The sequence below is a fragment of the Chiloscyllium punctatum genome, chromosome 28 (assembly GCF_047496795.1).
Source record: "Chiloscyllium punctatum isolate Juve2018m chromosome 28, sChiPun1.3, whole genome shotgun sequence".
NCBI classification, from domain to species: Eukaryota; Metazoa; Chordata; class Chondrichthyes; order Orectolobiformes; family Hemiscylliidae; genus Chiloscyllium; species Chiloscyllium punctatum.
The window spans coordinates 12,818,154-12,845,493 of record NC_092766.1 but is presented as its reverse complement, the minus strand read 5'-3'; the positions used below and the strand labels follow the sequence as shown (position 1 = coordinate 12,845,493).

At 44.6% G+C, this 27,340-nt stretch overlaps 1 protein-coding gene across 1 annotated transcript; it reads left to right on the top strand.

The window, feature by feature from the left end:
* Positions 1 to 27,340, top strand: LOC140453827 (hemagglutinin/amebocyte aggregation factor-like). The gene is made up of 5 exons (XM_072548712.1): positions 1 to 140; positions 1,332 to 1,410; positions 15,064 to 15,252; positions 25,791 to 25,943; positions 27,265 to 27,340. The coding sequence occupies exons 1-5, from the start codon at positions 68 to 70 to the stop codon at positions 27,323 to 27,325; spliced, it is 555 nt and encodes a 184-aa protein (XP_072404813.1). The 5' UTR covers positions 1 to 67; the 3' UTR covers positions 27,326 to 27,340.

Sequence of the window (27,340 nt, the reverse complement as noted above, 5' to 3'; positions counted from 1 at the left end):
GTGGGACTGGGGCTGGGTCACAGGCACACTCTCCTCCGTCCCTGACTCCTGGCTGCTCGGCTTTCTGATGTCACCTGGAAAGGTTTGCCTCTTGTTCTGCGTTCTCCTGGCTCGGGTCAGAGCCCCCAGTGAAGGCCCAGGTACAAGCCTCTTAGCCTCAGACCAGAAGTAGGTTTAGAAAGTTATGTTTCAGAAGGAAATGGTGGATAATGTTGCTCAGAGATTCTGGAGACTGGGAAATTTAAATTTCGTATTGGGGTTGGGGGAACGTTAGGTGAGAGTGAGGGGGTGTAAGGTCTGGAAGAGGTGACAGATAGGGAGGGAGTGTAGGGGCTGTTGGAGGTGACAGATAGGGAGAGGGTGTAGGGACTGGAGGAGGGGACAGAGATAAGGTGGGGGTGTAGGGTCTGGAAAAGGTGACAGATAGGGAGGGGGTGTAGGGAATGGAGGAGGGGACAGAGTTAAGGTGGGGATGTAGAGTCTAGAAAAGGTGACAGATAGGGGGTGTAGGGGCTGTTGGAGGTGACATATAGGGAGTGGGTGTAGGGGCTGGAGGAGGGGACAGAGATAAGGAAGAGGTGTAGGGCTGGAGGAGGGGACAGATAAGGAGGAGGAGGTGTACAGGCTGTAGGAGGTGACAGAGATAGTGAGGGTGTATAGGGGCTGAAGGAGATGACGGAGGGAGTATAGCATGCTGGAGTAGTTGACAGGGAGGAGGTGTAGGGGCTGTAGGAGGTGACCGAGATAGGGTGCAAGTGATAGAGATGAGGAGGGTATGTAGGGGCTGTACACAGTTACAGTATAGGAAGTGGCTGAGGGAGTGAATGGTCTAAATGTGTTGGTGTATTGGGACCCAGTGTAGGTCGGCATATACCGAGTGAGGCAGCCTGGGGGTGGGAGGCTGTGATGGAGCCGGGGTGTGGAGGGGGGCGGGGGGGGGGGGAGCAGAAGCAGCAGCAGAACTTTGGAGCTGCTGGGGTCGCATGAGGGTGGAATCCGGGCAGTTGGCCAGAATAGTTCCGAAATGTCTGATGAGCATTCACCTTCTGGGCTGAGCACAGGAACACTGTGTCCCTGTGTGTGTCCATTTATAACTGGCTCAGGAACAAAATGTTGCCTCCTTGAGCACAGTTTGTCCCCAACTTTCAGGAAAAGTATCAGGGGGGTGGGCGTGTGGTGGAAGGAAGGGGCGATGAGACTTACGTGTATTACCATGGCGTTCCTTGTACACCAGACACCCTGTTGATGAAGTAAAGCGGGGTTTGGTGTAAGAAATAAGGAGACCAATCAAAACTGGAATCTCTCGCGGCGATCTTGTTTTTTTTTCCCAGAGAAACGATGGCTGGTGGATGACATGAATGGAATGAGCTACGTTTGCCCTCGTGGGGGATCCATTTCAGTAATCGTGAGGTAATTATAACCTGCAGGAGACAAATGCTGAACTCTGGAGTCAGATGAGACTGTGGGATAGAGTTTACTTCGTAGTTCATGAATTCAGTGTCTACCACCTGTCCACCATCCTGGATTGCAAGCCTGTGTTCCCATTCCTTTGAGAAACTGAGGCTCAATTTGCACATTATTTCGATGTTCTATTGGGGATGAAGCAGATGTGTGTTTGTACAGATTAGAGTGGTGCTGGAAAAGCACAGCAGGTCAGGCAGTATCTGAGGAGCAGGAAAATCAACACCCTATATAGCTGCAACATAACCTCCCTGCTTTTAAACTCAATCCCTTTAACAAAGAAGGACAAAATTCCATTTGCCTTTTTAATTACTTGTACCTGCAGACCAACCCTCTGTGATTCCTGCACAAGGACACCCAGGTCTCTCTGCATAGCAGGATGCAGAGCAACTTTTTACCATTCAGGTAATAATCCTTTTTACCGTTAGTCCTACCAAAATGATGACTTTCCTGCTTCTTGGATGCTGCCTGACCTGCTGTGCTTTTCAAGTACCATTCTAATCTTGACTCTAATCTCCAGTATCTGCAGTCCACATTTTTGCCTGTGTGTTTGTATAGCACCATTTAGAGTCATAGAGATGTACAGCAAGGAAACAGACACTTCGGTCCAACTCGGACATGCAGACCAGTTACTCACAATTTATATTGATGATTTGGAGTTGGGGATCACGTGTAGTGTGTCAAAGTTTGCCGGTGACACTAAAGTGAGTGGCAAAGCAAAGTTCAGAGGACTGTGAAACTTTGCAGAGGAACATGGATACTTTAAGTGAGTGGGCAAAGGTCTGGCAGATAGAACACAATGTCAATAAATGGGAAGTCATCCATTTTGGTAGGACTAACAGTAAAAAGGATTATTACCTGAGTGGTAAAACGTTGCAGCATGCTGCTATGCAGAGGGATCTGGGTGTCCTTGTGCATGAATCACAGAGGGTTGGTCTGCAGGTATAACAAGTAATTAAGAAGGCAAATGGAATGTTGTTATTCATTGCTAAAGGATTGAATTTAAAAGCAGGGAAATTATGTTGCAGCTATATAGGATAGTGGTGAGGCCACACTTGGAGTACTGCATGCAGTTTTGGTCTGCTTACTTGAGAAAGGATGTACTGGCACTGGAAAGGGTGCAGAGGAAGTTCTTTAGGTTGATTCTGGAGTTGAGGGGGTTGGCTAATGAGGAGAAACTGAGTAGACTGGGATTACATTCATTGGAATTTGCAAGAATGAAGGGGGAATCTTATAGAAACATCCAAAACGATGAAGGGAATAGATACTGGATGGTTTATTTTCATAGAATATGTAAGAATAGAGTAAAATTTCATGAAATATTTAACATAGCAGTACAGAGGATGTTTCCACTGGCAGGTGAAACTAGGACAAGAGGGCATAGCCTCAAAATTCGGGGAGCAGATTTAGGACCGAATTGAGGAGGAACGTCTTCACCCAGAGGGTTGTAAGTCTATGAACTTCCCTTCCCAGTGAAGTAGTTGACGCTACTTCAGTAAACGTTTTTGAAGCTGAGATAGACTTTTCTTTTGAACAATTAGGGTTACGGTGAGAGGGTGGGTAAGTTGGAGCTGAGTCCACGAATTGATCAGCCATGATCTTGAAGGGCCAGACGGCCTACTCCTGCTCCTAGTTGTTATCTTCTTATCCTAACCTAACCTAATCCCATTTACCAGCATTTGGTCCATAACCCTCAAAACCCTTCCTCTTCATATACCCATCCAGATGTCTGTTAAATGTTGTATTTGTACCAACTTCCTCTGGCAGCTCATTCCACACACACACCACCATCTGCATAAAAACGTTGCCCCTTAGGTTCCTTATACATTTTCCCCCTCTCAACCTAAACCAATGCCCCCTAGTTCCGGATTCCCCCATTCCAGTGAAAAGACCTTGTCTATTTATCCTATCCATGCCCCTCATGATTTTATAAATCTCTATAAATTCACCCCCAGCCTCTGATGCTCCAGGGAAAACACCCCCAGCCTGTTCAGCCTCACCCTGTAGCTCAAATCCTCCAACTCTGACAACATCCTTGTAAGTTTTTTCTGAACCCTTTCAAGTTTCACAACATCCTTCCGATAGGAGGGAGACCAGAATTGCACACATATTCCAACAGTGGCCTAACCAATGTCCTGTACAGCCCCACCAAGACTTCCAAACCCCTATACGCAATGTTCTGTCCAATAAAAGAAAGCATACCAAACTCCTCCTTCAATCCTATCTACCTGTGACTCCACTTTCGAGAAACTTTGAATCTGCCCTCCAAAGTCTCTTTATCCAGCTCACCATTAAGTGTATAAGACCTTACCATTAAGTGGATAAGTCCTGCTCTGATTTGCCTTTCCAAAATGCAGCCCGTCACATTTATTGAAGTTAAACTCCATCTGCTACTCCTCAGCCCATTAGCCCATCTGATCAAGATCCCATTGTACTCTGAGGTAACCCTCTTCACTGTCCACTACACCTCCAATGCTGGTGTCATCTGCAAACTTATTAACTATACCTCCTATGTTCACATCCAAATCATTTATATAAATGATGAAAAACAGTGGATCCAGCACACCACTGCTCACAGGCCTCCAGTCTGAAAAGCAACCCTCCACCACCACCCTCTGTCTTCCACCTTCAAGCCAGTTTTGTGGACAAATGGCTAATTCTCTCTGAAATCCGTGAGATCTAACCTTGCTAACCCATCTACCATGAAGAACCTTGTCGAATGCCTTACTGAGTCCATATAGATCACATCCACCACTCTGCCCTTATTAATCATCTTCATTACTTCTTCAAAGAACTCAATCAAGTTCATAGAACATCGAACAGTACAGCACAGAACAGGCCCATCAGCCCACGATGTTGTGCAGACCATCGATCCTCATGTAAGGTAAACCTAATGTACGAACCCTCAAATTTCTGTGACCATATGCATGACCAGCAGTCTCTTAAATATCCCCAATGACCTCGCTTCCACAACTGCTGCTGGCAACGCATTCCATGCTCTCACAACTCTCTGCGTAAAGAACCCGCCTCTGACATCCCCTCTATACTTTCCGCCAAACAGCTGAAAACTATGACCCCTCGTGTTAACAGTTTCTGCCCTGGGAAAAAGTCTCTGGCTATCGACTCTATCTATGCCTCTCATTATCTTGTACACCTCAATTAGGTCCTCTCTCTTCCTTCTTTTTTCCAATGAAAAAAGTCCAAGCTCAGTCAACCTCTCTTCATAAGATAAGCCCTTCATTCTAGGCAGCATCCTGGTAAACCTCCTCTGTACCCTCTCCAAAGCATCCACATCTTTCCTATAATAGGATGCCCAGAACTGGACACAGTATTCCAAGTGTGGTCTAACCAAAGTTTTATAGAGCTGCAACAAGATCTCATGGCTCTTAAACTCAATCCCCCTGTTAATGAAAGCCAAAACACCATCTGCTTTCTTAGCACCCCTGTCCACTTGGGTGGCCACTTTAAGGGATCTATGTACCTGCACACCAAGATCCCGCTGTGCCTCCACACTGCCAAGAATCCTGTCTTTAAAACTTTTTCCCAGGGCAGAAACTGTTAACATGAGGGGTCATAGTTTCAAGCTGTTTGGCGGAAAGTATAGAGGGGATGTCAGAGGCAGGTTCTTTACGCAGAGAGTTGTGAGATCATCAAAATGTATCACTTTGCATTTCGACCTTCAAAATGTATCACTTTGCATTTATCCAGGTTGAACTCCATCTGCCACCTCTCAGCCCATCACTGCATCCTGTCAATGTCCCGCTGCAGCCTACAACAGCCCTCTATACTGTCAACGACACCGCCAACCTTTGTGCCATCTGCAAACTTGCTGACCCATCCTTCAATCTCCTCATCCAAGTCATTAATAAAAATTACAAGGAGTAGAAGCTCAAGTACAGAGCCCTGTGGAACACCACTCACCACTGACCTCCAGGCAGAATACTTTCCTTCTACTACCACTCGCTGTCTTCTGTTAACCAGCCAATTCTGTATCCAGACAGCTAAACTTCCCTGTATCCCATTCCTCCTGACCTTCTGAACGAGCCGACCATGGGGAACCTTATCAAATGCCTTGCTGAAGTCTATATACACCACATCCACCGCTCGACCCTCATCAACTTGTCTAGTAACATCCTCAAATAACTCAATAAGATTTGTGAGGCATGACCTGCCCCTCACAAAGCCGTGCTGACTGCATTTAATCAAGCCATGCTCTTCCAGATGGTCATAAATCCTATCCCTCAGAACCCTTTCTAACACCTTGCAGACGACAGACGTGAGACTGACTGGTCTGTAATTGCTGGGGATTTCCCTATTTCCTTTCTTGAAGGGAGGATTACATTTGCCTCCCTCCAGTCCTCAGGTACGACTCCGGTGGAGAGCGAGGATGCAAAGATCTTTGCAAACGGCGAAGCAATCACATTTATCACTTCCCAAAGCAGCCGAGCCCTAGCCCATGAGACATGATTTCCCATGCACAAAGCCATGTTTCTTATCTCTAATTAGCCCTTGCCTTTCCAAAGGCATGTAAATCCTGTCTCTCAGGATTTCCTTCAACAACTTGTCCACCATCAATGTCAGGCGCACCAGTCTATAGTTCCCCGACTTTTCACTGCCAGCCCTGACTTTTCCTTACCGCCTTTCTTGAGTCGTGGCCCCACGTTAGCCAACCTCCAGGTTTCTGGCATCTCACCTGTGACTATCGACGATACAAATATCTCAGCAAGAGGCCCAGCAATCACTTCCCTCACTTCCCACAGAGTTCTAGGGTACGCCTCATCAGATCATGGGGATTTATCTACTTTTTATGTGTTTTAAGACACCCAGCACCACCTCCTCTGTAATATGAACATTTTTCAGTATGTCACCATCTATTTCCCTACATTCTATATCTTCCATGTCTTTCTCCACAATAAACACTAATGCAAAATGCTCATTTAGAATCTCCCCCATCTCCTGTGATTCCACAAATTGGCTGCCTTGCTGATCTTTGAGGGGCCCTATTCTCTCCACAGTTATCCCTTAGTCCTTAATATATTTACAAAGTTCCCTTGGATGCTCCTTAATTCTATTTGCCAAAGTTATCTCATGTTCCCTTTCTGCTGTCCTGATTTCCCTCAAGTATCCTCCTGCTGCCTTTATACTCTTCTAAGGATTCACTCGATCTCCGCTGTCTATACCCGACACATGCTTCCTTCTTTTTCTTAACCAAAACCTCAATTTCTCTCGTCATCCAGCATTCTCTACACCTACCAGTGTTTCCTTTCACCCTAACAGGAATACAGTTTCTCTGGACTCCCCTTATCTCATTTTTGAAGATGTCCTATTTTCCAACTGTCCCTTTACCTGCGAATATCTGCCCCCAATCAACTTTTGAAAGTTCTTGCCTCATACTGTCAAAAGTGGCATTCCTCCAATTTGGAACTTCAACTTTTAGATCTGGCCTATCCTTTTCCATCACTATTTTAAAACTACTAAAATTATGGTTGCTGGTCCCATTGTGTGCCCCTACTCACACCTCAGCCGCCTACCCTGCCTTATTTCCCAAGGGTAGATCAAGTTTTTCAGCTTCTCTAGTAGGTACATCCATATACTGAATCAGAAAATTTTTTTTGTACAGACTTAACAAATTCATCTCCATCTAAACCCTTAATGCTATATTTGGAAAATTAAAATCCCCTACCATAACTAATCTGTTATTCTTAACGATAACTGAAATCTCCTTACGAATGTGTTTCTCACTTTCCCACTGACTATTGGTGGGGGTGGGGCGGGGGTCTATAATACAATCCCAATGAGGTGTTTCTCCCTTTCCTATTTCTCAGTTCCATCCAAATAATTTCCTGGACATATTCCCAGGAATATCCTCCCTAAGTACAGCTGTAATACTATCCCTTTTCAAACCGCTACTCCCCCCCCCCCCCCTCTTGCCCCACCTTTCTATCCTTCTTATAGCATTTGTATCCTGGAACATTAAGCTGCCAGTCCTGTCCATCCTTAAGCCATGTTTCTGTAATTGCTATGCTATCCTAGTCCCATGTTCCTAACCATGGGACAGGTTATGATTTCATCCATCTTCCCTGTTAGGCCTCTTGCATTGAAATAAATGCAGTTTAATTTATCAGTCCAACCTTGTTTTCTGGTTTGTTCCTGCCTGCCCTGGCTGAGTCATTCCCTTTCCCAACTGTACCAGTCTCAAATTGATCTTTCTCCTCACTATTTCCCTAGGTCCCACCCTTTCCCCACCTTACTAGTTTAAATCCTCCTGAGAACCCCTGCCAGTATATTAGTTCCCTTCCAATTCGGTGCAACCCATCGTCCTTGTACAGGTCACTTCTACCCCAGATCCAAAATCTGAACCCTTCTCCTCTGCACCAACTCCCAACCACAATCCATTCTACTCTCGTCTTCCGACCCTCACTGCTCATAGCACGAGGAGTAATCCAGATATTGCTACACCTGAGTACCTCCTTTCTAACTTCCTGCCTAACTTTCGATATTCTCCCTTCAGAATCTCATCCTTTTCCCTTCCTATGTCGTTAGTTCCCATGTGTACAATGACCTCCTGCTAGTCCCTCTCCCTTTTGCGAACATTTTACATCCCCTCCATGATGTCCTTGATCCTGGCACCAGGGAGGCAGCACATCGTTCTGAGTTTTCACTGCCAACCGCAGAAACATCTGTCCATGTCTCTGACTGGAGAGTCCCCTGAAATAATCGATCGCTTGGAACCCAACAAATCCCTCATTACTTCAGAGCCATTCTTGGTACCAGAAATTTGGCTGTTCATACTGAGAGTCCATCACCCCCTACATTTTCCAAAACAGCATACCTGCTGGAGATGGGGATAGCTCCTGGGGATACATGCACTATCTGCCTACCCCTTCCAACCTTTCCTGGCATTAACCCATCTACCTGGCTTTTCTCCCTTCCTTTAACTGCCGTCCATCACACCCCCTAGCTCCTGTAAATTCCTTATTACCTGTACCTGCTGCTCCAACTGATCCATGCGATCTGATCGGATTCGGAACCAAACACACTTCCTGTAGACGTAATCATCAGTTACATAGAAACTGTCCCTAAACTCCCACATCTGACAGGAAGAGCACATCACTCTACTAAAGGCTAGCTTTGGTCCTTCAAAATCTACAGACCCAGAAAATAGCACCATCTTATTGCTCCTAAGAAAAACAAGTGTTCTAGGCCAGTTTAGTACTTATGGTTGGTATTTTTAAAATTTAATCAAGGGACAGATTTTAATAAAACATATACTCATTATTGTAGATTTACAGCAAGGCTACACTGAAGAAATGAACACATATCTGTTCAGTTCTCCCATGCATGTTCCTCCAAGGTCAGCTGTGAATTTTGCTGTTTGTTAATTTTTCCTAGACTCACTCCGATGTCCAGAGATACTTGAACTCAAACAGCAAAGGCAGTAACTGTGCTGATTCACTGCTGTGTCAGTTAGCAGTATAGGTTTCTTTCTCTGACCATGTGGTCACTGCCTTTGTCTGTTTTCCTCCTGTTTAAAGCGCGGTTGGTTTGATCTTTTATTCCCCCAAAGTTCCAAAACAATGCGACAGTTTATAAGACAGTAATTGCAGGTCCTGAAATTTGAGCAAATCGCCTCCAAAACCTCACAGCTCTTACAGCCACAGCTTTTCCCTATCCTCCATCTTGGGTTACTCAAAGTTAGACAATAGGTGCAGGAGTAGGCCATTCAGCCCTTCTAGCCTGCACCGCCATTCAATATGATCATGGCTGATCATTCCTAATCAGTATCCTCTTCCTGCCTTATCTCCATAACCCTTGATTCCACTATTTTTGAGAGCTCTATCCAACTCTTTCTTAAATGAATCCAGAGACTGGGCCTCCACTGCCCTCTGGGGCAGAGCATTCCACACAGCCACCACTCTCTGGGTGAAGAAGTTTCTCCTCATCTCTGTCCCAAATGGTCTACCCCATATTTTTAAGCTGTGTCCTCTGGTTCGGCACTCACCCATCAGCGGAGTGTCCAATCCTTTCATAATCTTATGTGTCTCAATCAGATCCCCTCTCAGTTTTCTAAACTCAAGGGTATACAAGCCCAGTCGCTTCAGTCTTTCAGTGTAAGGTAATCCCGCCATTCCAGGAATTGACCTCGTGAACCTACGCTGCACTCCCTCAATAGCCAGAATGTCTTTCCTCCAATTTGGAGGCCACATCTGCACACTAGTACTTCAGGTGTGGTCTCACCAGTTGTATCTTAAGGATATTTTTCTTTGTAGAATTGACCTGCTCATTGATATTGTTAAACGCCACTGAACCGTATGTGAGTTGAATCCGGGTCTCCTGGTCCAGAGGAAGGGATAGTGCACTGCACCACAAGAGGCCTTATCACATTTTTACCGGAGCGAATGAGGCCCTTCGGCCCAACGTGTCTGACCCAGTCTTCAAACATCCATGTATTCTGAACAAAATCTGAAAGGTCTATTAATGCTGTAAGTCAGAAACAAAAACAGAAATTGCTGGAAAAGCTCAGCAGTTCTGGCAGGGAGAAATCAGAATTAACTTTTCGGGTTGAGTTCTGAGGAGGTGACATTTGACTCGAAATAATAACTCTGATTTCTCTCTACAGGTGCTGCTAGGCCTGTTGAGCTTTTTCACCGATTCCTATTTTTGTTCCATCTATTCTGATTCCATTTTCAAGCATTTGGCTCGTGTGCTCAGGATCCCACTCATTGCAAACAGAAAGAAAATTCACACCTTGCCTGTTTCACAAAAAGAGCAACACCCAGGCAGAGACTCACCTTCAGCTGCATCTGCTGATTGCTTTTTAATCTCGTCAAACCTTCATCCAGATATTTTCAAATCCAACTGCTCAGGGATATTGCTACTGGAGCAGATGGGGCATGAACACAGGCCTGCTGTCTCAGAGGAAGGGATACTACCATTGCACCACAAAAAAACCCCTTCTCTCATGTTCATCTACCTCCGCTGTAATAATCGTTCACGATGACATCCTCCAACAGCGGGTGAGATTGTGCATGTGTGTGTATGAAAGTGAAAGGTTGATTATTACAGCAGTCACACAGACAAGCACTGTTTTTATTCATTCACGTGGTATGGACATCGCTGGCTCAGCTTGCATTTATTGCCCATCCCGAATTGTGCAGAGTTAAGAGTCAACCAAATTGCTGTGGGTCTGGAGTCATATGTAGGTAAGGGTGGCAGTTTCCATTCCTAAAGGACATTAATCAGAATCATTGGCGTCAGAATCATTGGTGACCTTTAAGCGGCATTTGGATAGGTACATGGATGGGTGCTTAATCTAGGATAGAAGTTCGGCACAACATCGTGGGCCGAAGGGCCTGTTCTGTGCTGTATTGTTCTATGTTCTATGTTCTATTAATGAACCCAGGTTTTTGCAACCATCAGACTTTTAATTCGGATTATTATTGAATTCAGTTTCTAACACCTGCCATGGCATGACTAGAAAAAAATGTCCCCAGATCATTACCTGAGAGTCTGGATTAATAGTCTGGCAATAGTGTTTGATGGGGACATGAAGAGGGTGCTTTACTCTACATCTAACCCCGTGCTGTCCCTGTCCTGGGAGTGTTTGATGGGGTACAGTGTAGAGGGAGCTTTACTCTGTATCTAACCCCGTGCTGTCCCTGTCCCTGGGAGTATTTGATGGGGGACAGTGTAGAGGGAGCTTTATTCTGTATCTAACCCCATGCTGTCCCTGTCCCTGGGAGTATTTGATGGGGACAGTGGAGAGGGAGCTTTACTCTGTATCTAACTCCTTGCTGTCCCTGTCCCTGGGAGTGTTTGATGGGGGACAGTGTAGAGGGAGCTTTACTCTGTATCTAACCCCGTGCTGTCCCTGTCCTGGGAGTAATTGATGGGGGACAGTGGGGAGGGAGCTTTCCTCTGTATCTAGCCCCATGCTGTCCCTGATCTGGGAGTGTTTAATTGAGGGGGAAGGGCAGTTGGTGTAAAGAGAGTTTTACTCTGTATTTAAGCCCATGTTGTCCTTGTCAGGGAGTGTTTGATGGGAGGATAGTTTACAGGGAGCATTACTCAGTATCTAACCCCTTGCTGTGGCTGCCCTGGGAGTGTGTGGAGGTCATTTTCTCATTACAGATAATCACTTTGTTAACACAGATGTCAATAAAAACGAAGAACAGATTCAAAGTAATTGGTGGATGGATTGATCAACGAGTTGAGAGGTTAAGTTTTTACCCAGAGGAACTGGGCACCTGGAGCTCATAACAGGATGGAGGCAGGAGGCTCACCCCGTCATCAAAAGTACCATTCCCAAACAGCTCGCACATGAAACACTTGCAACGAATTGTCTAATGTGTGATGCAATTCAGCAATAGAGCAGCATTTGCTGGGTATTTAGAATTTGTGCGGAATTACAACTGGCAACCAATTTAGGATTGTCAGTCGGGCATCTGTATGTGTTGAAAGCTACTCATGTTTACCCACAGGGCCATGTTCTTTGCAGTCAGAAAGATCATTTGCGCACACACTACTTGTTTGACAAAGACACACATGCAGGCAAACAGAGATCTGAGGAAGGGTCACCCGAACAGAAACGTCACCTCTGATTTTTCTTCACAGATGCCGCCAGACCTTCTGAGATTTTCCAGCAATTTCTGTTTTTGTGCAAATACACACAAAAGTATTTGATGGGGGACAGTGTAGAGGGAGCTTTATTCTGTATCTAACCCCGTGCTGTCCCTGTCCCTGGGAGCATTTGATGGGGGACAGTGTAGAGGGAGCTTTACTCTGTATCTAACCCCTCTGTTGGAGAGGGTTGTACTGTCTCATACACACGCATATCCAGAGTCTCATTTGCACCTCTTTCTGCTTTGTTCTCTAATAATCATTCTCTATCTCACACGCATCTACCCACATTTTTATTTTCCTTGGCTGAACTCTGTTATAATGTCATTCACATACACACTTTACCTCACTTTTCTATTTGTCTCCTATAATAATAATTAGATGATAAATACGAGGTGTTGCATTTTGTTAAGACAAACCGGGGAGGATTTGCACAGTTAATGGTAGGGCTCTGGGGAGGATTGTCGAATAGAGAGACCAAGGGTTTCAAGTACACAGTTCCTTGTAAGTGGCATCACAGGTAGACAGGGCGGTGAAGAAGGCATTTGGCATGCTTGCCTTCATTGGTGAATGCATTGAGTATAAGAGTTGGGACATCATGTTGTGGCTGTACAGGACATTGGTGAATCCACTTTTGAAATACTGCATACAGTTTTAGTCACTCTGCGATAAGGGGGGGTGTTAATAAACTGGAAATTGTGCAGAAATGATTACAAGGATGTTATCGAGACTGTCGGGTTTAAGATATATGATTTTTTTCACTGCAGCATAGGAGGTTGGGGGGATAATCTTATAGAGGTTTATAAAATCATGAGTGGATTAGAAAAGGCCTTTTTCATTGGGTAGGGTAGATCAAAACCAGAGGGCATAGGTTTAAGGTGAGAGGAAAAAGATTTGAAAGGGCTACGAGGAGCAACGTTTCCATGCCGAGGATGGTTCCAATCTGAAATGAGCTGCCAGAGGAAGTGATAGAAGCTGCATAAATTGGAATGGTTTAGAGGGATACGGGCCAAAGGCAGGCAAATGGGACTAGTTTAGTTTGGGAAAGTTTGGACTGGTTGGGCCGAAGGGTCTGTTTCTATGCTGGATGACTGAGTTGGTGACTGTATGACACAATCTCATTTATAGTTCCCTCTCCTGGAGACTGTTAAAATGTCTCTCTCTCTCTCTCTCTCCCTCCCCCTCTGTCTGTCTGTCTGTCTCTCTCTCACACACAGAGTCTCTCTCTGCTGGATGCTGTAATAATAATAATCAGAGAGACACAGACAATCAAGTGGTCCCACATTTAATTCACTCTTCTGAAGACTGTTATGATATTACATGCAGACACAGACACAAAAAGCCACGGTCTTACCTTAATTTCCCTCTGCTGGCTGCTGTTATAATCACACTCCTCTGCATGTACAAACAGAACATGCAAGGTCTCACCTCAGAAGTTTTACTCTGTATTTCAACCCTTTCCTTTGAAGAGGGACCGAGTTTGGGGGGGGGGGGGGGAGGTGTGGGGGTGCTTTACTCTGTATCTAACGCCATGCTGCTCCTGTCCTGGGAGTCTATGGAGGCGATATTTTTCTCATTATGGAAAATCACACTGTGAAGGGAAAGATCGATAACTAGTGAGCCCAAATGTAAAGTCATTGATGGAAAGGTTGATAAGGGAATTGAAAACAAAAATGGTTTTATGTAGAGGATGGTGGGGATCTGGAGCTCACAGCTCAGCTGGATGGTGGAAGCAGGAATGCTCATCCCATTGTGAAAAATTCCATTCTCAAACAGCTCATGCTTGCAAAATTGCAAGACAGTGTCTAGTGTAAGATGTGATTCAGCAACAGGGCAGCATTTGCAGCATAATTCTGAATCTGTGAGGAATTACTTTGACAAGCAATTTATGATTGTTAGTCACACGTGCAATATGATGAATTTGTGTGTAGAAAGCACATTTTCACACACTGCTCCTGTTTCAACCAAACAGAACAGGCACTGACTTCTCATCAATGACCTGATCAATCAGAGTCAACATGTTTAGGCTGCTTTTGGAATATTGTGTGCAATTCTGGTCTCCTTCCTATTGGAAGGATGTGGTGAAACCTGAAAGAGTTCAGAAATAATTTACAAGGATGTTGCCAGAGTTGGAGGATCTGAGTTATAGGGAGACGCTGAATAGGCTGAGTCTGTTTTCCCTGGGGTTTCAGAGGCTGAGGGGTGACCTTATAGAGGTTTACAAAATTATGAAGGGGTATGGATAGGATAAATAGACAAGGTCTTTTGACTGGGTGGGGGAATCCGTAACTAGGGGACGTAGGTTTAGGGTGAGAGGGGAAAGATGTAAAAGGGACTCAAGAGGAAGCATTTTCACACAGTGTGTGTATGGAATGAGCTGCCAGGGGAAGTGGTGGAGGCTGGTACAAATACAGCATTTAAGAGGCATCTGGATGAGTATATGAATAGGAAGGGTTTAGAGGGATATGGACAAAGTACTAGCAAATGGGACTAGATTAGGTTAGGATATCTGGTCAGCATGGATGAGTTTCTCCGAAGGGTCTGTTTCCATGCTGTTTTTCTCTATACCTCCACATCTGGTTTAAAATTTGAAGAAAACTAGGCATTTAATTGTTACTCTGCATGAATGCCTGCAAGTCTTCTACCACTCAGACTTCATTTGACTCCCAATCAACATGCTAGAGCAGTATCAATCTCAGTTTTCCCCTTGAATCAGTATTCTTGCGTAGTGTCCTGATAAGTGCCAGATTCATAAAGTGCCTGTTTCCAGCAATACTTGGGTTTTGAGCTCGCAGACAACTATTTGGAGAGGCACTTACTGTAACCTGTAGTGTTACATATCCAGAGCTGGGAAGTGAGGTGAAACCAGATACCTCTGTTTGGCATCATGGACAGTATATGCTGCGTGTTCCCCTAAGACAGCTTTTGCATGTCTCTGTCATCTCAAATCATAATTGTTGCAAACTTTTCTTCCACAACCAGCCAGTTCAACAACAAGACTGATGAGCGAGTCTGGGACTTTGCCTGTAAGGCCACCTTCAGAGGGATCATCAACTGCAGTTGGACCGATTACGTCAACAATTTCGATGAAGGCATCAACTTCTCCTGCCCTTCCGAGTCACTGATTTGTGGGGTGGAAAATCTCCAACTTCCTAAGCGCAAGGATCGGAAGTAATGCTCTTCTTTCCCTTGGATTATTGGATAGATTGTTTGTGTGCTGACACTTTTTCTTGCCAGGCTTTCATACCACCAGGTGGCGCTTTGATGTATGTTTGTACCGGGCCATGCTGAGCTTGCAGCTGCAAAATTATATGGAGTTACTGGGTCTCTACAAGTTGCAGTTTCCCACACCTTTCCAAACAGCATCACCGGTCTCTGTTCTACCGTAACAGCTCTGACACTAAACTTCAATCTGTCTCTCTCCTCCTCGCTGTCAGTCAAGCTCCCCCATCCTTTCTCTCTTCAACCTCTCTCAACATCCCTCCCTCTGCACTGTCTCTCTCACTCACCTTCAGTCAGACCCTCCCCTTGCTCACTCCCGCTCTTTTCCCACTCTTACCTCCCTCATCCTGCTCTCTTCCCTCTAGCTCTCCCCTCATGCTCTCTGTTGCTCCTTTTCACTCCCCTCCCTCTGTTATTCTCTCTCCTCCACATCTTTCTCTATCTCTCTCTCTCCCTGCCTCTCACACACATACTCTCTTTTCCTGACCCTCTTTCTCACACCCTTTCCTCTTCCTCTCTTACTGTCCCTCTTGCTCTCTACTCTGTCTCCCTCACCCTGTCTCTCTTTCTGTCATCCTCTTCTCCTTCCTCCCTCATTGCCTCTGTACCCCTCCCTCATCCACCTTTTTTCTCACCCTTGCATCTTTCACTCTGTCTCTGTCATATCCCTCCATCCCAGTCTCTCACAATTTCCTGTCTCTCTCACTCTGTCTCTTTCTCTCACCTTCTTCTCCTCCTCTCATTCCCTCTTTGTATCAACCACTCTCTTTCTCCTTTCCCCTCTCTCTCTCTCACTGTCTCTCTTGCTAACACACACTCTCTCTCTCTCACTCCCTTCTCTCTTCCTCTCCCTTTCTCTCTCTCACTATCCCCTCTCCCAGTGACTCCCTCCCCCACTTCATAGTCTTATTCTGTCTTGCACTCCATCTCTCGATCTCACTGTCCTGTTACTGACCAGGCCAAACCCTTTCAAAATGTCAGAAGATGTTGTTGTGGTTCTGTTCGCCGAGCTGGGAATTTGTGTTGCAGACGTTTCGTCCCTTGTCTAGGTGGCATCCTCAGTGCTTGTTGTCAATGGAACGAGGACATGCCGCAACCCAAAGGACTAGCCACACTACCATACATCAAGAGTATTTCCAAACTGACAGCCAGACTACTGCGACCACTAGGACTCATAACAGCACACAAGCCAACAGCCACTCTCAGACAACAACTCACCAGGACGAAGGACCCGATACCCAGCATGAGCAAAACCAATGCAGTGTACAAAATCCCATGCAAGGACTGCACAAAACACTACATAGGACAAACAGGAAGACAGCTAACGATCTGCATCCATGAACACCAGCTAGCCACGAAACGACACGACCAGCTATCCTTAGTAGCCACACACGCAGATGACAAGCAACATGAATTCAACTGGGACAACACTACTATTATAGGACAAGCCAAACGGAGAACAGCCAGGGGATTCCTAGAGGCATGGCATTCATCCACAGATTCAATCAATAAGCACATCGACCTGGACCCGATATACTGGCCACTGCAGCGGACAGCTAGAACTGACAACTGGAAGCGGCAGATACAAATCACTACAAATGCTGGAGGAAACTTCACAGAAGCGCTTCACAGGAGGCTCCCAAGCACTGAGGATGTCACCTAGACAGGGGATGAAACGTCTGCAACACAAATTCCCAGCTCGGCGAACAGAACCACAACAACGAGCACCCGAGCTACAAATCTTCTCACAAACTTTGAATGTCAGAAGATAGTCTAAACTCAAACTCTTTGTTATTCTAAAGGTAAATGAAAGGTGTTGCATTCCAGATGCAATTTGATTGGTAAAACTACTGGATTTAAAGCAAACCACATTTTGTTTATCACCTACAGTTGAAATACAGCAAATGAATGATGGAATTGGAATAACTTAACTCGATTGGAAAAGTAGATGCAGTAGCTATTACTAGTTATCTGTTCCAATATGGTAGCATCCCGTAAACACAACCTTGGCAAAAGACAAACTCAGTAAAACAGATGATCTCACACACAACTCCAGCAGTAGGAAGACAACCCACAGCTTTTGGGTGTAACCAAGGGAAGGAAGACAATGGCGTCCACTTCTTCAAGACCCCATCAGCAACTGCTGAACATTAAAACTAAAATTCCTGATTCTGTGAGAGTTTGACTGCCCCCATTCATATTGTTTAGAAAAAAAAACCCAAAGCCTAACAAGCTATTTACTGTAGTGGCTCTGGTAGAGCTCTTGGCAACTTTGCCTTATGAGTTTCTTTAAAAGAAATCCAGGGCAAATAACCTTTTAAAGCCATAGTATTGTCACATCTCTCCCCCCCCCTTAAAAATGAGCCATCAATATGCAAAAATAGCTTAATTAAAAAAAAACCTTTATTCTTGTGTTATTATTATGCAATACATTGACTCTAAGCATGAGAACAGTTAGCACTACAGGCCATTTCAGTCTGTTCTTCTCCCGCTACTGAATGCCTCTGTCTTCCTTCATCAAAGCCGTGACGGTGTCTTGGCAGTTATGTTCTTTTGTCCTGCCACATGTATCCTTTTCAAATTGGATGGCTGAAATAATGGGCTCAATCTACAACGTCAGGAATGTTTGTCCTTAAATTTTGCCCAAACACTTTAAGGGGTCATACAATTGTCTCAGACCATTCCTGGCAATATAAATGTTGAAATGTTGCAACTCCAACATCAAGCTCAACATTTTCTCAATTATCAAATATTTCTGTTGAGGATTATTCAATTTTCTGGGAAAAAAAATATACTTAATAGGTCTTTGTATCTTCTTATTGTCTTCTTACAGGAGTACAGCACTGACATCCATAAGACCATAAGACCATAAGACATAGGAGTGGAAGTAAGGCCATTTGGCCCATCGAGTCCACTCCGCCATTTAATCATGGCTGATGGGCATTTCAACTCCACTTACCCGTATTCTCCCCGTAGCCATTAATTCCTTGTGACATCAAGAATTTATCAATCTCTGCCTTGAAGACATTTTGCATCCCGGCCTCCACTGCACTCCGCAGCAATGAATTCCACAGGCCCACCACTCTCTGGCTGAAGAAATGTCTCCGCATTTCTGTTCTGAATTGACCCCCTCTAATTTTAAGGCTGTGCCCACTGGTCCTAGTCTCCCCGCCTAATGGAAACAATTTCTTAGCGTCCACTCTTTCCAAGCCATGTATTATCTTGTAAGTTTCTATTAGATAGACAATAGACAATAGACAATAGACAATAGATGCAGGAGTAGGCCATTCAGCCCTTCGAGCCTGCACCGCCATTCAATATGATCATGGCTGATCATTCCCAATCAGTATCCTGTTCCAGCCTTATCTCCATAACCCTTGACTCCACTATCTTTAAGAGCTCTATCCAATTCTTTCTTAAATGAATCCAGAGACTGGGCCTCCACTGCCCTCTGGGGCAGAGCATTCCACACAGCCACCACTCTCTGGGTGAAGTAGTTTCTCCTCATCTCTGTCCTAAATGGTCTACCCCGTATTTTTAAGTTGTGTCCTCTGGTTTGGCACTCCCCCATCAGCGGAAATATGTTCCCTCCTGCCAGAGTGTCCAATCCTTTCATAATCCTATACGTTTCAATCAGATCCCCTCTCAGTCTTCTAAACTCAAGGGTATACAAGCCCAGTCGCTTCAGTCTTTCCGTGTAAGGCAATCCTGCCATTCCAGGAATTGACCTCGTGAACCTATGCTGCACTCCCTCAATAGCCAGAATGTCTTTCCTCAAATTTGGAGACCAGAACTGTACACAGTACTCCAGGTGTGGTCTCACCAGGCAGGGCCCTGTACAGCTGCAGAAGCACCTCTTTGCTTCTATACTCAATCCCTCTTGTTATGAAGGCCAGCATACTATTAGCCTTCTTCACGACCTGCTGTACCTGCATGCTTGCCTTCATTGACTGGTGGACAAGAACACCCAGATCTCTCTGAACAGCCCCTTTACCTAATTTGATACCATTGAGGTAGTAATCTGCCTTCCTGTTCTTGCCACCAAAGTGGATAACCATACATTTATCCACATTAAACTGCATCTGCCATGCATCTGCCCACTCACCCAACTTGTCCAGGTCACCCTGTAATCTCCTAACATCATCATCACATTTCACCCTACCACCCAGCTTTGTATCATCAGCAAATTTGCTAATGTTATTGCTGATACCATCTTCTATATCATTTACATATATTGTAAAAAGCTGCGGTCCCAGCATGGATCCCTGCGGTACCCCACTGGTCACTGCCTGCCATTTCGAAATGGAGCCGTTAATCACTACCCTTTGTTTCCTATTAGCCAACCAATTCTCTATCCAATCTAGTACTTTGCCCCCAATACCGTGCGCCCTTAACCTTCTAAACTCCAATGAGTACAATCCCAGGATCCTCAGCCGTTCCTCATATGTTAGACCTACCATTCCAGGGATCATCCGTGTGAATCTCCATTGGACACGCTCCAGTCCAGTATGTCCTTCCTGAGGCGTGGGGCCCAAAACTGGATGCAGTACTCCAAATGGGGCCTAACCAGAGCTTTATAAAGTCTCAGTAGCACATCGCTGCTTTTATATTTCAACCCGCTTGAGATAAGTGACAACATTGCATTCGCTTTCTTAATCATGGATTCAACCTGTATGTTTACCTTTAGAGAATCCTTGACTAGCACTCCCAGATCCCTCTGTACTTTGGCTTTATGAATTTTCTCACTGTTTAGAAAGTAGTCCATGCTTGTATTCTTTTTTCCAAAGTGCAAGACCTCGCATTTGCTCACATTGAACTTCATCAGCCATTTCCTGGACCACTCTCCCAAACTGTCTAGATCCTTCTGCAGCCTCCCCACTTCCTCAGTACTATCTTTGTATCTTTGTATCGTCGGCAAACTTTGCTAGAATGCCCCCAGTCCCTTCATCCAGATCATTAATATATAACGTGAACAGCTGCGGCCCCAACACTGAACACTGTGGGACACCGCTTGTCACCGGCTGCCATTCCGAAAAAGAACCTCTTATCCCAACTCTCTGCCTTCTGTCAGACAGCCAATCCTCAATCCATGCCAGTAGCTCACCTTGAACACCATGGGCCCTCACCTTACTCAGCAGCCTCCCGTGTGGCACCTTATCAAAGGCCTTTTGGAAGTCTAGATAAACCAGATCCACTGGGTTTCCCTGGTCTAACCTACTTGTCACCTCTTCAAAGAATTCTAACAGGTTTGTCAGGCACCTCCCCTTACTAAATCCATGTTGACTTGTTCTAATCTGACCCTGCTCTTCCAAGAATTTAGAAACCTCATCCTTAACGATGGATTCTAGAATTTTACCAACAACTGAGGTTAGGCTAATTGGCCTATAATTTTCCATCTTTTGTCTTGATCCTTTCTTGGACAAGGGGGGTTACAACAGTGATCTTCCAATCATCCAGGACTTTCCCTGACGCCAGTGACGTTTGAAAGATCTCAACCAATGCCTCCACTATTTCCTCAGCCACCTCCCTCAGAACTCTAGGATGTAGCCCATCGGGGCCAGGAGATTTGTCAATTTTAAGACCTTTCAGCTTTTCTAGCACTATCTCTTTTGTAATGGCAACCATACTCAACTCAGCCCCCTGACTCCCTTTAATTGTTGGGATATTATTCATGTCTTCCACTGTGAAGACTGATGCAAAATACTTATTAAGTTCTCCAGCTATTTCCTTATCTCCCATCACTAGCCTTCCATCATCAGTTTGAAGTGGCCCAATGTCTACTTTTGCCTGTCGCTTGTTTCTTACGTATTGAAAGAAACTTTTACTATCATTTCTAATATTACTGGCTAGCCTACCTTCATATTTGATCCTCTCCTTCCTTACTTCTCTCTTTGATATCCTCTGATTGTTTTTGTAGCCTTACCAATCTTCTGATTTCCCAGTGCTCTTGGCCACTTTATAGGATCTCTCTTTTTCTTTGATACATTTCCAGACTTCCTTTGTCAGCCATGGCTGTCTAATCCCTCTCCAGATAATCTTTCTTTTCTTGGGGATGAACCTCTGTACTGTGTCCTCAGTTATACCCACAAACTCCTGCCATTTTTGCTCTGTTGTCTTCCCTGCTAGGCTCTGCTTCCAGTCGATTTTCATCAGTTCCTCTCTCATGCCCTTATAATTACCTTTGTTTAACTGTAACACCATTACATCCGATTTTGCCCTCTCTCTTTCAAACTGCAGACTGAACTCTACCATAATATGATCGCTGCTTCCTAAGTGTTCCCTTACTTTAAGATCTTTTATAAAGTCTGATTCATTACATAAGCACTAGGTCCAAAATAGCCTGCTCCCTTGTGGGCTCCATGACAAGCTGTTCCAAAATGCCATCCTGTAAGCATTCCATGAATTCCCTTTCTTTGGATCCACTGGCAACATTATTTACCCAGTCCACCTGCATATTGAAGTCCCCCATGATCACCGTGACCTTGCCTTTCTGACATGCCTTCTCTATTTCCCGGTACATGTTGTGCCCCTGGTCTTGACCATTGTTAGGAGGTCTGTACATAACTCCCATTATGGTTTTTTGCCTTTGTGATTACTCAATGCCACCCACACAGACTCCACATCATCCGACCCTATGTCATTCAGTGCCATAGATTTAATTTTGTTCTTAACTAACAAGGCCACCTCGCCCCCTCTGCCCACCTCCCTGTCTTTTCGATAAGTTGTAAATCCTTGGATGTTTAACTGCCTGTCCTGAACCCCCTGCAACCACGTCTCTGTGATGCCTACCACATCATAATCATTCACGATGATCTGTGCCATTAGTTCATCTACTTTGTTACGAATGCTACGAGCATTCAGGTAAAGTGCTTTAATGCTAACATTCTTATCATTAGAGATATTGGAAGTCATAAGATGTCCTAAGTTATCCTTCCTTTTTGTTGCATTCCTAATCTGCCTCACGGTTAAATCCATCTGCATACATGCTATCCTCCTGCTTATCTTTCCATTTAACTCCATACTCCCTGTCGCTTTCACTTTCCCTTCCCCTCCCCAACTCAGAAGTTTAAAGTCCGACTGACCACCCTATTTATCCTCTTCGCTAGAACATTGGTACCAGATCGGTTCAGGTGGAGACCACCCCAATGGTACAGATCCCACCCTGGTTCCAAAACTGATGCCAATGCCCCATGAACTGGAATCCCTCTTTCCCACACCAATCCCTTAGCCACGTGTTTACTTCCCTAATTTTCTTATCCCTAAGCCAATTGGCACGTGGCTCGGGCAGTAATCCAGAGATTATGACCCTTGAGGACCTGTGCTTCAATTTCCTTCCTAGTGTTTGATAATCCCCTAACAGGTCCTCCACCCTAGCTTTGCCTATGTTGTTAGTCCCAACGTGGATCACAACAACTGGATCCTCCCCCTCCCACTCCAATATCCTTTCAAGCCGGTCGGAGATGTCCCGCACCCTGGCACCGGGCAGGCAACACACCATGCGAGACTCCCGATCCGGCTTGCATAGGATACTATCTGTCCCCCTAATTATAAAATCCCCTATAACAACTACTTGTCTTTTTGCTCCCCCCTCTCTTGAATGGCCTTCTGCACCATGGTGCCGTGGTCAGCTGGCTTCATCCTGTCCAAAGCCCTTTTCCTCATCAGTATAGGGAGCAAGACTCTCATACCTGTTGGACAAGGTCAAGGGCTGAGGCTCCTGCACTCCCGAACTCAGATTCCCCGTACCTGCCTCACTTACAGTCACACTCTGATGTCCCTGATCACTAACTGAATGTGAATTACTTAATCTCCCAGGTGTGACTGCCTCCTGAAACAAAGCGTCCAGGTAACTCTCCCCCTTCCGGATGTGCCGCAGTGTTTGGAGCTCAGATTCCAGATCATCAACTCTGAGCCGGAGCTCTTCCAGCAACCAACACTTGCTGATATATGTGGTCACTGCTTTCCTTCCCGGCTGCCCCTCTGGTCCTCATAATATCCTCCGCTTCTCCCACTCCTTCTCCGCTGCTGTTTGCACTTAAAATGGCCGTTGGCGTCGAAGGGTGAGTATTTATACTCACTGCTTACCTTCCCGGCTACCCCTCTGGTCCCTGTCACTTCCTCCGCTGCTCCCGCTCCTTCTGTGAAAGAGAAAAAACACCGCTGCCCGCTACCGGTAAGTAATTTTAATAAAAACTGCCTTACCTTATCTGCAGTCTTCCGAGTTCTTCCTACCTCCGCTGCTGCTCGCACTTAAAAACACCCACATCACTCGCATCAATAGCCTTGAATAGAACATAGAACATAGAAGAATACAGCGCAGTACAGGCCCTTCGGCCCTCGATGTTGCGCCGATCAAAGCCCACCTAACCTACACTAACCCACTATCCTCCATATACCTATCCAATGCCCGCTTAAATACCCATAAAGAGGGAGAGTCCACCACTGCTACTGGCAGGGCATTCCATGAACTTACGACTCGCTGAGTGAAGAACCTACCCCTAACATCAGTCCTATATCTACCCCCCCCTTAATTTAAAGCTATGCCCCCTATGGCTCTGTGTAATTTGATTAACACAGCTTTCAGGCTGTCAAATGTCTTCTGACAGTCCCCAGTCCACTGAACGTAGAACATAGAACAGTACAGCACAGTCCTCACGCTTCGATCCTCAATGTTGTGCCAACCTTTTATCCTACTCGAAGATCAAACTAACGTACCTACCCTTTATTTCACTATCATCCATGTGCCTATCCAAGATTCGTTTAAATGTCCCTTTCTGAAACTTTCTACACTTTTTCAATAAGTCCGTCAGTGGAGCAACCACACTGCTAAAATTTGGTATGAACTTCTGATGAAAAATCACTCTATTCCAGGAATCGGAGTACTGCCTGTTTTTTTTTGATGGTATGGGAAACTCCCCAATAATCTGCCAATGTCAAATGTCATGGCCTAGGAATGTCAATTCACTCTTAACCAGGTTTATCACCAAGCCTGTCGCCCAAAATCAATCAAACAATTCCAACAGATGCTGCAGATGTTCCTTCCATGTCTGACTCAAAATCACCGTGTCGTCGATGTACACCACACAATTGGAAAATCAAGAGCAGATGTTCTTGGCTTGTCTTTGAAATGTGGGCTGTAAATGTGTTGCTGGAAAAGCGCAGCAGGTCAGGCAGCATCCAAGGAACAGGAGAATCGACGTTTCGGGCATAAGCCCTTCTTCACGCCCGAAACGTCGATTCTCCTGCTCCTTGGATGCTGCCTGACCTGCTGTGCTTTTCCAGCAACACATTTTCAGCTCTGATCTCCAGCATCTGCAGTCCTCACTTTCTCCTTGTCTTTGAAATGTGGCTGGCACAGCTTGCATACCAAATGAGATGACTTTAAATTGGCACAGTCACAAAAGCTGAAATTGTCCTCACTCTTTCGAATAAAGGTACTTGTGAGCATCCTATAAGTAAGTCCAACTTTGAAATGTAAGTTGCTTATCGCACCTTCTCAATATCGTCTTTTGAACCTGGAATAGAATATGAATCAGATTTTGTAACTACACTGACTTTGCAATAGTCCGCACATATTCAATGGTACCACCTGGTTTTGGCACTATTAATATGGGTGAGCTACAGTCACTACAACTCACTTTGATTATGTTGTCTTTGAGCATGCATTCAATATCTTTTTGAACCTGTGCCAAATTTAGGTTGCTATGTCAAAACGGATGTTGCTTAATTGGAACAGCATTTCCTATACCTACACCATGTGTAATTAGATTAGTAGTTCCCAGTTTATTTTCACATACCTGCTCATGTGATGCTAATAACTCTTTCAGGTCTTTTCAAGCTTCCTCTGGATATTAATTCAATAACTTACCCCAATTATGAGAACTTCCTCATTGTCCAATTTAAATTGAGGAATGTACAATTGAGAATCATTAGAACTTGGTTCTTCACTCTGTACTGTACCAGTCACACATTCTCCTTTTGCTTTCCTCCCCTATCCAAATACCTTTTCAGCATATTCACATGACATGCTTGGTGAGATTTCTTTATATCAGATGTTCTTACCAAAGAATTCACCTCACTTAATTTCTTTTTAATTGAATAAGCCCCACTAAACCAGACTTTTAAATGTTCATCTACCACTGGAAGTAACACTAACACTTTATCTCAGTTAACAAAATGCACATTTTTGATATTCTTGTCAGTTTCCTGTTTCATCACATGCTGTGCTATTTTAAATGCTGTCTAGCAAACTCACCAACTATATTTAACCTTTCTCTAAAATTTGATATATTTTTAACCCCTTTATCCATCTATCAAAGTTACTTTAAAACTCAAAGTATATTGGGACAGGTTCCCTCCTTAGATTCCCGAAACATTGTCGGCAGCTTCTGGTACTAACTCATGTGCACTTAAGATGCCTCAGGGGTGTAGTAGGAGCCTGATAGATGACACTCAATGATGTGCTGTTGGTTTGTGTTCACCCCCAGGTGGAAGTTCTACTGCTGCGGCAAGTACACAGTGTGCTATGCCAACTGTGCATGGACTGATTATGTGAATGAGTCCAAAGAGTACTTCAGCTGGCTCGTCCCAAAGGGTTTTTATCTGGTGGGCGCTGTACGTTACCATGACAGTAATAGCAAGTATGTAATATTCCCTCCCCCTCGTTGCAATTCTTTTGACTCAACTGTACACATTCATCTCCCCTCTATCCTTCCAAATGCGCACAATCTTTCTTTTCTTCCCACCCATCACTATACAATACTCTCACACTGGACATGGGCAAGCTATTCAACTGTGGGCTCCATTATGATGTGACCTGAATCTGCTGTCTCTGCTCTTTGTACCTTATTGTTATGATGTGCCACGGTATGGAGGCAGAACCAAATTAGCCTTTGTATCTGCATATTCACAATACAATAAAATTAAAACCTTCAAAGACCCTCAAAATTGACCCCAATCCGTCCTAATCAGATCTTTTTTGAATACCAATCTCAGACTTGGTGAATAATCAATTCTTGACTCCAGTTTGTATCTTAAATAAAAGAATTTATTCACAATATGCCAACTTTCGTCAAGCAAGATTGAGCATGAAATAATTAATCTATGCTGGAAACCTTGTGTATTCAGTGCTATTTGTGGAATAAAGAATGAATACAGTTAAGGGCTAAACAATAATAAAAACAAATCTGGCCACATTACCTAAATGGTTTTCATTGTGCATTATTCCACAGGCAGATGATGATAGTTTCTTGGTTGACTTTATGAGGGCTTCCATCAGTGTTGCTTTTATGGTTCACTCAGATAAAGGCAGTAATGTCTGTAATTTTGTTTTCTATTCTCTGAACTTCCTAAATCTGATAAAGGAGGTTAAACAGAGAACCTACAAGTCATCACGCTGTATCATCAACAGCAAAGATTCCTTTTGTTCACAGAAGAGACTGTCTAAAACCCAATTCAAACTCTGACCACTTCCTGAAAAACTGACCAACTCCTCTACAAGGTCCCTGTTACTATTCAACAGCTACCAACTGCTTGAGCAGAATGTCTTTTCCAGACATGCTGGAATCAGTGACCAGGTATTGGCCTCATTAATGGTCTTTTTTTTCTCCCAGGTATTGAACCCATTAATGGCCAACTTCTGCTCTCTGTTTAAGCACAATGCTCTTCCCTGGTGACGAAGCAAGTGCAGAACCTAATGATCAGGAACCAAACTGCAATTAGCTTCCAGCCCTGGCCTCACAAATAAACGAAAGCTTGATTGGTCTGTTTTCCTTTCAACACAAGTTGTTACCAGCAATCCAAAAGTTGTCTTCACTCACAGTTCACTGCTCCAAACCAAAATTGATAAAACACTCAAAATAAAAATGATGAAATATCAGTGAAGGTTCAAACAGATGGAGATGTCTTTAATGTTCCTTCAGTGTATGAAATGCCCCCTGACATTTTTGATTTCTCTTACAGCAAACGACGTTGGCAGTACCGGTACTGTGCGATGTTCCCCACTGTTCTGCCTACCTTATGATTGCTTCATGACGCC

What these genes read in the sequence shown, in the direction of transcription:
- LOC140453827 (XM_072548712.1), top strand. Translation starts at nt 68, where the DNA reads ATGTCACCTGGAAAGGTTTGCCTCTTGTTCTGCGTTCTCCTGGCTCGG. An exon ending in AGCCCCCAGTGAAGGCCCAG is followed by an intron (nt 141 to 1,331) that starts GTACAAGCCTCT and finishes TTTTTTTCCCAG; the next exon opens with AGAAACGATGGCTGGTGGAT. An exon ending in CCTAAGCGCAAGGATCGGAA is followed by an intron (nt 15,253 to 25,790) that starts GTAATGCTCTTC and finishes GTTCACCCCCAG; the next exon opens with GTGGAAGTTCTACTGCTGCG.